Source organism: Lepidothrix coronata, unplaced genomic scaffold (genome assembly GCF_001604755.1).
Source record: "Lepidothrix coronata isolate B3197 unplaced genomic scaffold, Lepidothrix_coronata-1.0 Scaffold305, whole genome shotgun sequence".
NCBI lineage: Eukaryota > Metazoa > Chordata > Aves > Passeriformes > Pipridae > Lepidothrix > Lepidothrix coronata.
This window is the reverse complement of record NW_016690485.1, coordinates 172,857-186,435: the sequence shown is the minus strand read 5'-3', so window position 1 is coordinate 186,435 and position 13,579 is coordinate 172,857. Positions and strand designations below refer to the sequence as shown.

The window sequence follows — 13,579 nt, the reverse complement described above, 5'->3', positions numbered from 1 at the left end:
TGGAGCACCCTGGGCTGGTGGAAGGTGTCCCTGCCCATGGCAGGGGGTGGAACAGGATAAGCTTTTAAGTCCCTTCCCACTCAAATCAGTCAGAGATTCCATGATTCTGTGACCCCTAAGATCATCAAGTCCAAAACTGTCAGAGAAGACAATTCTGAGCAGTGCCCTGCCCCACCCAGCAACACTGCCCCCAGCCCTGGCCCCTCCACCCCATCCCTCCAGGGCCCTTTTCCCTGGGACACATCTCCCTCCTCCCCCAGAGACAGGGAATGCCTCCCCATGGCTCCTGGGGTCAGAAGGCAGCAGGAGAGGAGAGAGAGGTCCTGGTCTTGCAGAAGGATCCAGGATCCAAGAAAGGCAACAACTCTCTGACAAGGCACCATCACGGCCGCAGCAGCCGTGGAAATGTTCAACGGGAGCCAGGCAAAGAGTGAGAGCATTAAAACATCAGTATCGTCTCTCCTCTGACGCCTCGTGCATCTCAAATTGCAGCATTTGGACTGGATTCCCCTCACTTTGGCTTTAGGAAGGGATTTGGATGATGCTCTGAGCTCTCCCAGGGTGGGCAGCGGCTCCTCCGTCCCCGGTGCCAGCACTGAACCACCCTGTCCTGGCCAACTGGGAGCTGTAGGGGAAATTTTTCCATTGCAGGTTGGACTCTGTGACCTCGGGGATCTTTTCCAAGCTTAGTGATTCTGTGATTCTACAGAACGGAGGATGTGCTGCTCTGCACCCCAAACACGGGGCTTGTACAAGGAGCTCCAGGTTTCCTCCCTGCTGTGGACACTTCCCACCTTGGGCTGGTTTCCAGGAACCTCTGTGGGGTACAGCAGGAACGCTCGGGGTACCCGGCATGGCCGGGGCTGAGCAGAGCCCAGGAGCAGGGATGGAGTCCCAGAAATAGAGGGTGTCACTGTGAGGAGCAGGACACGGGGGTTGCCCCTACTGTCCCCAGAGCTGGGACACTCACAGGGTCTCTCTGGGGCTGGTGTGAGGAAGAGGAGCCCACAGAGCTCCTTGGGGTGCTCCAGCCTGCACAGGAGAGGTGAGACCGGGCAGCACGGCTTGTGTGTGACTGGAGAAATGCTGAGACTTTGGGAGGGTGACTCCAGAGGTCCCTGTGAGGCAAGAAATGGTCCTGCAGCCCAGCAGCTCCACAGGGCTCCCGGTGGGATCACCCAGAGACTGTGGTGGCATCACCCAGACCCCACAGGCACTGGGCAGATGTGGGGGGCACCAAGAGGGTCCAGGCAGATGCTGTGGAGGAAGACCAGGGCAGAGAGGGCAAGGATGTACTGCAGCCTGGCACAGAGTGGGACACAAGCCCCGTCTGTCCTCCAGGACATGAGGGGTGTCCGTGGCATGTCCTGAGGCAGCCCCTCACCAAGACCTCACCGTCCCCTCAGGGTAAGGGGCGTTTGCACCACGGCTGCAGCTGGGTCTGGCTTCAGCTGAGCCTTAAGGAGATGGACCTGAAGTGTCCAAGGCCAGGTTGGACGGGACTTGGAGCAACCTGGGCTGGTGGAAGGTGTCCCTGTCCATGGCAGGGGTGGGACTGGATGGGCTTTAAGGTCCCTCCCAACTCAAACCCTTCCATGATTCACTGCCCCGTCCCCCGAGCTGCTCATCCCCCCAGGGCTGGCAATGACAAGAGTGACAGGGACAGACTTACAGGAGGGTTGCACAGCTCAGCACAGCTCAGCACAGCTGGGCACAGCCCTGCTCCCTGCCCTGAGCCCCTCACCTGCTGCTTTCCCAGGCTCAGCCCCGCGGCTCCCACCCCAAACCGGGCAGCCACAGCTGCTGCACCATTGTTCTCAGGGCTTTTTAAATCATTTTTATTTACCCACAGGCTCTTTTCTTCCCAGTGCCTGCAGCGGGCGGGGGGGACTGTCCCCCCACTCCTTGGTGCACCTGAGCACAGAGCCCTGGCACTGCTCTGGACTGGACCAGGCAGGGCCCACCAGAGCTGAGCCCCCACCATGGGAACCGCCCCAGCTGGGTCTGGGTGACATCAGCTCCCCGTGTGACCCCCAGGGTCCTGCCGACCCCGAGCTTGGGACCCCCCCGCAGCCCCGTGTCTCACAGACTCCCCCCATCTCCAACCCCCGTGAGTGCTGCAGGGGGGAGCTGTGGGACCCCACAGACAGGGGTCCTGACTGAGCAGAGCTCTGAGGTGAGGGGGGCGGGAATTGTTTGGTTCCCACAGGAATGGTGTCAGAGCAGATTCCAGCAGGAAAGGGCAGCAGTGGCTTCCCCAAAAGCCTCCTTTGGGACTCCACCCCTGTCCTCAGCGCTGGGCTTTGTCCTTCCCCCTTTCACCCTCAAACCAGACCACTAAACCCCCCCCCAAGAGATCAGAGAGCGGCAGAGCTCAGCTCCACACCAACCTCACAGGGTTATTTGCTTTTCTTCTGCTTCTCTCGCAGATTTGGGGCCAGTTCACACCAGACGTGGGCTCAGGGGGTCCCTCCTGCCTCTCTCACCAGAGCCACGGCCAGGCTCTGCCATCCCAGGGAGCAGAATTGGGACATCCCCCCTCGTATCTTCTCCACGATGTGGGTTTGTGTTTCTCTCCTCACCCACAGAACCTCGGGATATATTTAACCTGTAAGTGTTTTCTCCCAGAAAGAAGAGCCCGGGGCTGTGGAACACAGTGTAACAGCCCATAATAGCTCTGGGGCGAACACCACACGTCCTGAGGTCAAGAGAGCAGGATGTGGAGCAGCAGCACGGATGCTCAAGAGCTGCTGTTTCTGCTCTCAGAGCACCTTCCCCTCATCATCACCTGCACCAGGTGTGTAGGGCACGGCCAACCTGAGGGTGTCATCCCCCCCTTCTGCATCAAGGCCAGGCCAGGTGTGCTCTGGGGACCCTCTGCAGAGGATGGAATCGTGGAATTGTTGAGGTTGGAGAAACATCTGAGACTGTCGAGTCCCTGTTCCCCCAGCACTGCCAAGGCCACCACTGCCCACGTCCCCAATGCCACCACTGCCCCACGTCCCCGAGGCCACCACTGCCCCACGTCCCCAGTGCCACCACTGCCCCACGTCCCCAGTGCCACCACTGCCCCACGTCCCCAGTGCCACCACTGCCCCACGTCCCCAGGTGCCACCACTGCCCCACGTCCCCAGTGCCACCACTGCCCCACGTCCCCAGGTGCCACATCCCCACGGCTGTGAATCCCTCCAGGGCTGGGGACTCCACCGATGTCCTCAATATCCAGCCTGAGCCTCCCCTGGCACAGCGTGGGGGCCGTGCCTGTTTGCCCACCTGTGCAGGGCACCCGAGTCCTGCCCTGCTGCTCTGCTCCTCCCTCCTGGGCAAACAGCACCCGGGAGCTCCCGGGGGCACAGCCGGGATGTTCCCCCGGAACACCCCCAACGTCCCCTCACCTCCCACCACCCCAGGAGGGGAATGTGGCTGCGGCCCACGGGGGTTCCCAGTGCAGAGGGACGAGGGTGCTGAGGGCGGGTGGGGCGGGTGGGACAGAGTTGGCTGAAGCTGAAACTCCCCCCCTGGGGCTCCACAAACCTGCAAGAATTTCCCGTTGCTGCCTCGGAGTTTCCGGGGGGGGGCAGTGAGGGAGATGCCAGAGTCCACTGTGTCCACAGAGCTCCCCTTCCCCAAGAGAGATTTCCAGAATGGAACATCTGCAGGATAAAACTGAAATTCGGATGGAAACGGTGACACACGGACTGCGGGGCTCATGCAGGTTAAATAATGACTTTACTGAATAACTAAACAATTAAATAACTAAGTAATTAAATAATGAATTTGCAGAATAACTAAATAATTAAATAAGTAATTGAGTAATTAAATAATTAATTTGCTGAATAGCTAAATAATTAAATAACTAAACAACTCAACAACTAAATAGCTAAGTAATTAAAAAACTAGATAACTAACAGCCTTGGACAGAAGCAGCAGGCAGTTAATTATCTAGCTACTTAATTATTTCCATTAACTGCCCTCTCCATCCTGAGTTGCAGGGCAGCTCAAGTAAGAGGACCTCCAAAATAGATGTGTGGGATGGGCAGAGCTTCCCCTGGGCAGCGGCTGCAGGACCTGCTGCTCTGCCACATGGGACACCCTGGGATCACTGAGCTTGGAAAAGACCTCCGAGGTCATTGAGTCCAACCTTTGACCCATCAGCACCTTGCTAAGTACCCTCTGAGGCCATCGAGTCCAACCATTCCCCAGCACTGCCAAGGCCACCAGTAACCGTGTCCCCAAGTGCCACCCCCACGCATGGAGGGGGGTGTGTGGTGACAGCAGGGTGAGGGGAATGGGAAGGTCTGTAGGCAGAGCCACAGCAAGGTGAGGAATTCCCAGGGGAAGGCCCCGGAGCACAGACGCTGGGGAAACGCCAACTCAGCAGGGGCTGAATCCACCACAGCAAATGTTGTCACCATGCACCAAAAATGGCAAAAAATCACATAGAATTACATATAATGACAGGTAATTACATGCCTGACTCAGGCCGTGGTGACAGCCCTCCCAGCCTACCTGGGTCAGGGGATGGGCAGCAGCTTCCTAGAGCTTGGATAAACAGCAATTCCACCATGGAAACCTCTCCAGCTCCCAGCTCCAGGCTGCCCCAGCTGCAGGTGGGAGCTCCTGCCTGGCACCAGGACCCTCCAGGTGGGACAGGTGGAATGGGGCTCCTGGGGCTGGACCAGGTGCCCTGGGAGTCCCAGAGCATAGGGAGGGGTGCACATGGGGATGGGGCTGCTCTGCACAAGGAGAACCCCTCGGGAGGCTGGGGTGTCACAGGAATGTGGCACAGATGGGGACAGAGACCCCCGGCAGGGAGCAGTCAGACACTGGGGCTGCCCTGAGGGACGGGCAGGAGAGGGACATCAAACCTCTGCTGGGTACCTGGGCAGGGGCTGGCACACCTGGAAAAGCCTGGTGGCACCCACAGGTCCCCATGTAGGGACCATGCTGGTTCTCCCTGTACTGCTCTCGGGCCCAGGGAATTTTCCAAGCACATCTCCATTCTGGGAGGGTCCTTCCTGGGGAGAGGCAGAGGGCTGTGGCAGCCCTGGCAGCAGCCCCCTGCCCTGCACAGGACCCAAAAGCTTGTTTCTCTCACAGGTTGTGCCAGAACATCCATCGCTCCATGTCTCATCCCATAAGGATCCTGCAGTACCATCGATCCCTGAGCAACCAGAGCTGCAGCTGAACTGTCCCCACTGGGCTGGAGAGGGAGCAGGACAAACAGCCTGGCCAAATTCTGGGGAAAAAAAGGGTGTGAGGGAGACTCTGACTGACCATGGGGCAATGCTGTGGTATGGGATGGGGCTGAAAAGCGACAGCCCAGGCCAGGGGGCTGGAATTTCCTGCTGGGAAGCAGCTCTAGCAGGGACTCAGCACATTGTGACTGTCACAGGCTGGCAATTAAGAGCCTGGAGGTGAAATTGGGACCGGGGTCCCTGTGGGACCCTGCACCTCTGTGCACTCACAGGCTGGGGACAGGTTCAGGTGCTGCCCTCAGGGTCCATCCATTGGAGAACGGGGTTGGAAAGAGCCTTGGCTGGAGCCAACGTGCTCTATCCCATGGTCTGATAATGAATGAAGAGCTCACAGGGACCTCAGCAGGCCTTGCCACATCCTGAAGGGCCGAGTCCCTGTTGGATGGAGCAGGACACTGTGGGCTAATGGAAAAACTCCTCGAGGACCTGACCCTGCAAAGTCTTCAGCAATCCCAGAGAGATGAAGGATGTTGTCCCCAGGAGCTCACAGATATTGTCCCCAGGAAATGATGGATCCTGTCCCCAGATGACAGATATTGTCCCCAGATGATGGATATTGTCCCCTGTCTGCCTCAGGAAGCATTTAACAATTTCCACGATGGCACCCGAAGTGTTCTGATCATCGAATCACAGAACCATGGAATGGTTTGGGTTGGAAGGGACCTTAAGGCTCAGTTCACTCCACGCCCCCTGCCATGGGCAGGGACACCCTCCACTGGGCCAGGTTGCTCCAAGCCCGCTGAAGCCCAAATTTCAAGCACTGTGTGAGTTATGGGACTTCCAGCTTTGCAGGTTATTGAATTGTTCAGATCCCAAAGGGCGACTCTGGACAAGCCACAGGAGGACAGAGATGAGTGGGAGCTTCCACTGGAGCATGGGGTGACACCAGCACTGGGGTAACCACAGGTTTGGGAGCCAAAGCGTGGGACGGAGTGTCCTTGAGAGACCATCAGACACGGGATGGAGCATCTCCTGGAGGCGCAGGAGGGAGGGACACGCCGAGTGCGTCAGCAGCACAGCAGAGGGGCTGCGGGGAGGGACGAGGGGCCTTCGGGGAGAGCACAAGGAAGGTCTCCCAGGAACCCAACAAAGGAGCCACGGCCACGAGGACACCGATACCGAGAAAGCCGCAGGGCGAGGCGGGAGCCGAGCCGGCAGCGCGTCCCCACAGCTGCAGATCACGGATTGAATTGAGTCTGTAAATTAAATTCCTCAAGAAATAATGAACCGCACAGGCTGCTGCTCCGGCCTGGGGAGGTCGGGGACAGCTCACAGCAGCAGCTGCCCAGCCAGGGGGTGGGGGCACAGGCAGGGACAAGGCTGGGGGTGCTGGGTGGCTCCAGGAGCAGAAACTCAGGAGCTCAGAACTGGAGACACAACCTGGATTTGGACACCAGAAATCCCAGAGTCATTTAGGGATCAAGTCCACCCTGTGCCCCATCCCCACCTTGTCCCCCAGCCCAGAGCACTGAGTGCCACAGCCAGTCCTTCCTTGGACACCTCCAGGGCTGGGCACTCCAAACCTCCCTGGGCAGCCCCTGCCAAGGCCTCACCACCCTTTCAGTGAAGAAATTTTTCCTAACACCTAATTTTTCCTGGAGCTGCTGGAGGAAAGAGCCAATCCAGCAGCACCCGTGGGGATTTGGATTCTCTGTCCCAGGAGAAGGAATCCTCACTGACAGGACAGAAAAGTATCAGGATGTGGAGTGGGAAGGTGGTGGCCAAGGCAGACTCCTACTTGGATGGCCAAAGCAGGGCAGAGGGGAATCCCCACAGCCAAACCAGGGGGGAGGAACAAAATACTGCAGGTGCCTGCAGAACAGGGAAATCCATGAAAACTCTGTGGGCAGATGCCAGGAAGGCTGAAAGCTTTGACAAGCAACTGCCTCAGGGGATCCAAACCAGCCCCAGAGCCTTCCTCAAACAATTCCAGAGCAGGAGGCACCACAGAGAGCTCATGGGGCCAAGGGGTGTTCCTGGCCAAAGGGGGGCCTCGGGGCAAATGGAGCCTGGAAAGAGCAGAGGGGTAAGTCCCTGGATCTTTTGGGTTTTCCCCAGCACAGGAAGGACATGGAGCTGCTGGAGGGAGTCCAGAGGAGGCCACGGAGCTGCTCCCAGGGCTGGAGCCCCTCTGCTCTGGAGCCAGGTTGGGAGAGCTGGGGGGGTTCACCTGGAGAAGAGAAGGCTCCAGGGAGAGCTGGGAGCCCCTTCCAGGGCCTAAAGGGGCTCCAGGAGAGCTGGAGAGGGACTGGGGACAAGGGATGGAGGGACAGGACACAGGGAATGGCTTCCCACTGCCAGAAGGCAGGGAGAGATGGGAAATTGGGAAGGAATTCCTGGCTGGGAGGGTGGGGAGGCCCTGGCCCAGGTTGCCCAGAGAAGCTGTGGCTGCCCCTGGATCCCTGGAAGTGTCCAAGGCCAGGTTGGACGGGGCTTGGAGCAACCTGGGCTGGTGGAAGGTGTCCCTGCCCATGGCAGGGGGTGGGATTGGATGGGATTTAAGGTCCCTTCCCACCCTTGAGAAAGCTGGAATTGGCAGCCCCACCCTGGAATCATGAGCCCCTCAGATCCACAAAGGCTTCTGCATTTGGAAACTTTCCACTGGAAATGGAGGTGCCAAGGTCAGTCTGAGAGTGGCATGTGCAGGGAGAGGACAAGGAGTCCCTCCAGCAACTGGAACAAGTGCAATTGGAATAACTGAGCTGTCCAACAGGAGAATGCATTCCAAACTTTATCTGACAAGCACCGACCTTGAGAAAGCTGGATGGGGATGAGGCTGATGAAGTGAACCCTCAATTAACGGAATTGGCGGCGTGAGCGGCGTTTGTTCCACTTTGCTGGGGAGTCAGGGTTGGCTGAGGGACACAGCCAGGGCCATGGAACAGCCACCAGCTCCCAGGGCCATGGATCATGTCAGGCTGGCTCTCCTGTGCCAGGGAGAAGATCTCTGGAGCCACGGATCATGCCAGGCTGGCTTGCCCTGTGCCAGGGGGTCCTCCTGTCCCCACAGCCCCAGACCTGGGGGCTCCTGCTCCAGAGAGAAGAAAAAAGACAAACCACTCCAGTCCTACCCCTGGAAGGGGTTGGTCCCTTGGCTCTGACACTGAGGTTTCTGTGAACTTTTGGCAGGAAGTAAAACCCAGGAGCCTCGGGACAGGTGGGAAATGAGGGTCCCCATCCCCAGTGTGGCCCAAGGGACACGAATCATCCCCTCACCAGTGCTGGGAGCTATTTTCCCAAACAACCCCAAATCCAGCAGCTCTAAGCACGTCAGGAGGGCTCAGGAAGGGATTAGAAAGGGATTAAGAGGAAAATCTTTTACTAGGAGCTGCCTCTGTGCTGGACCCCCAAGGGCTTGGGGAGGGGGGAGGCACAGGCCACCCCCAGCTCAGACAGCCTGACAAAGTCCCAGTTTGGTGCTAAAAATGGGCTTGTTGGGATAATTCACAAGAGAGGCCCATTAGCTGGACAAATCTACTTAAGGGAGTGAAAGAGGACGATTAATCACTCTGGGATGAAGTCTTGGGATAATCTCCCAAGGAGCAAATAATTGGGCATTAAAGTGGGGGGGAAGACTCTGAGCAGCCTGTGGATCAGTCCTGACTCTGGGGCTTCCCCATGGGAACCACGTGGAGAAACAGCACAGCCCCCAGTGCCATGGGGCTCCCAGGGTCCCCCTGGACAGGGTCCTGGATCCACCAGGGGATGGGTATTGGAGGTTTGGGGAGTCGTGGCCATGTGCTGTCCCTGCCACAGATGGGCTTCCAGGGGGCCCCAGTACCTCCAGAGCAGCCCGGGAAAGTGTCCTGGGAAGGGGAGGAGAGGGGGGGACAGGGAGGATGAAGATGAGGTCCTCCCACAGGAATAGGAGGCTGCACGAGGCAGCCGGAGCACCATTCACCTGGGTCAGACAGCCAGATAAACGTGTCCCTGTCACGGCACTGGAGTCGGGGCTCATTCCCAGCATCCCCAGCACTGCACCCAGAGCCAAACCTGCAGCATTTGGCCCTGGGGAGGGTCAGCCCGGGCCAGCTTGAGGCAGTGTAAGCCCAGGTAGGCACTGTCACAGCCCAGGGCACAGGACCCAGCACAGCCCCAGGAATGGGATCTGGCACAACCCAGGGCACAGTCCCTGTCATGGAAATCACCATCAATGTGGTTTTCACAAGGTCAATGCTTCCAGCCCCAGCAGTGCCAACAGATGGTGCAGCTGGAACACTGGAGAGGAGCAGATCCCACAGCAGGACCCAACAAGCTTTGTGGGACCCGCTGCCACCCCCACCGGGACACCAGCGCTCAGGTAACCCAGGTAAGCCGGGTGCAGGACACTCCACTGCTCCCCGCTCCATCCCTGTCCCGGGGAGGGGCCATGTCCAACAGCAGCTCAGGAGATGGCTGTGGGGCTTGTCCTTCCCACGGTCCTTCCGCTGTCGGGACACAGCCAGGGCCGGTGGCATCATCCTGATTTGGGGGTGGTTCGATGCTGGGATGGTTCAAGGGCACTGTGCTGGGGGGACTCATCTCCCTCTGCTCAGGAGCTCGGGGGGCCACACAGGTGCTCAGGGAATGGCTGACGGATGTCCTGTCCCATTTCCCCCTTTTCTCCTGCCCCCACATGCTCCTCCCTTCCTACCCCAGCCAGGGGAGGCTGGTGCCCAGGGCAGTGACATTGCCCAGGGGGGAAATGCTCCCTGAGGCCAGGATGGCTGTCTGGGCACAGGGACCCAATGGTCCCTGTGAGCCCCTTCCAAGGGATGTCCCATGGTCATAAAGTAACTGGTGGATGAACCCCAGTGTGCTCATGGCACCCACTGGCACTGGGAAACCAGTAAGAACCTCCTGACCAGCTGGGGACTCTCTTGCTTGTTGTCCCTGTACACCAGGTCCCGCAGTCTCCGCTGCTCCCAAATTCCCAGCACAAACCTGTGACAGTCCTGAGGCTCTGGCAGGGCCAGGAGGGAAGTTACAGATGTCCCAAACCTCAAAGGTCTGAATTTACTGGGAATTGTATGAACTTACCTTACACCTCAAGGTTTGTTCCAACAGTTTGAGCACAAAGCATGGCTACAGCTCAACCCCCTGAGCTCCAGCCTGTGGCCAGTGTGGGGCTCACCTGTGGCAGCTGGAGGCAGCCAGAGGTCATGGAATCATGAACAGTTTGGGTTGGGAGGGACATTAAAGCTCATCTTGTTCCACCAGAGCTGGCCCAGGTGAAGGTGACACCACCAGAGCTGGCCCCAGGCCCCTTCACCTGCTGTACCTGCTGCACCTTCTGCAGTGGCACTGGGAGTGGGGACACGACCCAGCACAAACCAGTGCTGGACCGAGAACTCACTGTGACACACCAGGAGGTGACAGGAGCAGCTGGAGCGTGTCCCTTTCTGCCTTGTGCTGTGCCTGGGCTCCCAGCACCACACCCCCGAGCCCACCCCAGCCCTGTGAGCTCCCAGGAGCTGTGCACCCCACAGGACTCATTTTGGACCACACACAGGTAATTCCACGTTCCCAATGTTTATTCCTCCTCCACCTCTCCCCACAGGTGTCAGAACTTCTGGAACTGCTTCTTGGTGCCCGCGGCCTTGGTCACCTTGAGCACGTTGAAGCGCACGGTCTTGCTGAGCGGGCGGCACTCGCCCACCGTCACGATGTCCCCGATCTGCACGTCCCTGCAAGGACACCGGGGGGTCAGGGGCTCCCCTGTCCCTCAGAACCCCAAACCTGGCTGTTCTCCCCAGGAGGGAGCACAGAGCTCCCACAGGTACTGCCCAGAACCTGCCCCATGGTTCAGCACATGCCAGTGGCGTTGTCAGCAGCCCCTCACCCGGGGGACTCTGCAGACCATCGTGAGTTTGGACATCATCACCTGGGAGCAGATTCCTGTGAGGAGCTGGGCCATGAACCCACCTACGTCCCACCCAGGTGTGCCCTAACTGCAGCTTGTATGAGTTCAGCACCACACACAGTCAACGTGGACAGGTGTGGGGACAACCCCAGCACACCTGGCACAGCCCAGGGACACCTGCACACATGGGGACAGGGACAGAGGGACAGCTGCACACCCCTGGAGCAGGGGGACAGGGGCACAGGGACAGCTGCACACCCCTGGAGCAGGGGGACAGGGGCACAGGGGCACAGGGACAGCTGCACACACCTGAAGCAGGGGGACAGGTGCACAGACATGTTCTTGTGGCGCTTCTCGAAGCGGTTGTACTTGCGGATGTAGTGCAGGTAATCGCGGCGGATCACGATCGTGCGCTGCATCTTCATCTTGGTCACCACACCTGGGCCACGGGGGACAGGCACAGGTATTCCTCCATGTTTACCTGAATCCCAAACCCTAGCCTCCCTCTGGGGTGCTCAGTGTCCTGCCAGGCCACAGGGCAGCTACTCCCTCCCTGCCAGCCACGCCCTCCCCATTTCTGTCACAAACCCAATTATGGCTCTTTTTGAAGCCCTTCTAACACACTCTCTAATGCTTCCTGCACCACCTGCTCCTGCCCTAGAGCAACATCTGCCCCCCAGGCACAGCACACCCGGGGGGTCCCTGCCAACACCTGGTCCTGTCACCTGCATCAGTGAAGCCAAGTGGCAGCGTCGTCAGGCCCCTGGTGGGCTCGGCAGACCATCGTGAGATCGGCATCATCTGCGGCTCCAGGACCAGGGCGGGGACAGGCACTTGGGCGGGTTTCCTGCCCCAGGGACCTCAGAGGCCCTGCCCTGGCTGGTTACTTGCCCCAGGACTCCCCTGGGATTCCCTCGGGGATGTCCCATCTCACCTGAGAGGATGCGGCCTCGGATAGAGACATTCCCAGTGAATGGACACTTCTTGTCGATGTAGGTGCCCTCGATGGCCTGCAAGGACAGGTGGGTGCCAGGTGAGTGGACACGGCTCAGGTGACACCGGAGCTCAGAGGACAGTCATTGCAGCAAGGAATCATGGAGTGGTCCAGGTGGGAATAGCCTTGGAGAAGACTGGCTCTCACCAGCACCACTACTGCCCCTTCCCAAGTGCCATGCCCACCCTGGGCAGGGCCCTTCTGGGGGCACAGCTGGGGGTCACATAGGCCCTGCCCAGGGCCCCCTCACCTCCTTGGGGGTCTTGAAGCCCAGCCCCACGTTGCGGTAGTAGCGAGGCAGCTTCTCCTTGCCGCCTTCGCCCAGTAGCACCCGTTTTTTGTTCTGGAAGATCGTCGGCTGCTTCTGGTACGCGCGTTCCGTCTGCAGGGGGCGGGGTGGGGTCAGCGTGGGGCCGGGAACGGGACCCGGGCACCGGGCTGTGGGACCCTCAGCACCGGCGTGGAGCCGGCCCTGGCCCCGGGGCACTGAGGCCCTCCCCCGCCCCCAAAAGGCCCCGGGGGAACAGAGACCTCACACAGCCCCGGGGCACCGGGCCTCGTGCCCTCCCCCAAACCCTCGAGGCATCGGGACCCTCCCTCCCCCTCCTCCAAACCCCGAGTCACCAAGACCCACCCCATAAAACCCCGGGGAGCACCAAGATCTCCCTCAGCCCCGGGGCATGGGAACCTCTGCCCCCACCTCAAACCACTGGGGCTCCGAGGTTCCGCCCCCTTCGTCCCTCCATCCCGGGGACACGGGCCCATCTCCTCCCCCCGGCCCCCAAAACCCCAGGGCACCGAAATTCCCTCCCCTCCCAAACCCGCGGGGCACGGGACCCTTCCCCGCCACCCCAGGACCAGCCATCCGTCGCTCCCACCCCAGAACTCCAAGCACCGGGACTCCCCCTCTCCCACTCGCAGCCCCGGGGTACGGGTCCCTCTCCCGCCCCACCCCAAACCCCGAGACTCTCCCTCGGCGTCCCGCCACAAAACCCCAGGGCCGAACCCCCCCCGCGCGCCGCTCCCGCCGCCCCTCTCCGGCCGAGGCCGCCTCCCCCGCGCCCCGCTGGCCGGTGTGGGGCCCCGGGGGGTGTCCCCGGGCCGTGCCGGGGGGTCCCGGGGGAGCCCCCTCAGCGCCCACCTGCGTGTCCGCCATCTTGGCGCGCGCGGGCCGAAAGAGGCCGCGGAGCACGCGCGGCGCGGGTTAACCCGGGGGCGGGGCCAGGGGCGGCAGTGACGTCACGTGATATGTGACGTCACGGGGGCCGTCGGGTGGAACGTGACGGGGAAATGGAGCCGGAGCCGGGGACGGGATCGGTCAGTGCGGGGGAACCGCCCCGAGCGGGATGGCCTCGGCACCCAGCCCAGAGCACCCAGTGCCACGGCCAGGCCTTCCCGGGACACCTCCAGGGATGGGCACTCCAAACCTCCCTGGGCAGCCCCTGCCAAGGCCTCACCACCCTTTCCAGCAGGAAATTCCTCCTC

General features: G+C 60.3%; 1 protein-coding gene across 1 annotated transcript; it reads right to left on the bottom strand.

The window, feature by feature from the left end:
- Positions 1-10,750: 10,750 nt before the first annotated feature.
- Positions 10,751-13,339, bottom strand: RPS11 (ribosomal protein S11). The gene is made up of 5 exons (XM_017837488.1): positions 13,236-13,339; positions 12,345-12,476; positions 12,035-12,110; positions 11,410-11,539; positions 10,751-10,924 (listed from the first exon to the last, which is right to left on the bottom strand). The coding sequence occupies exons 1-5, from the start codon at positions 13,248-13,250 to the stop codon at positions 10,801-10,803; spliced, it is 477 nt and encodes a 158-aa protein (XP_017692977.1). The 5' UTR covers positions 13,251-13,339; the 3' UTR covers positions 10,751-10,800.
- Between the last annotated feature and the right edge of the window lie 240 nt (positions 13,340-13,579).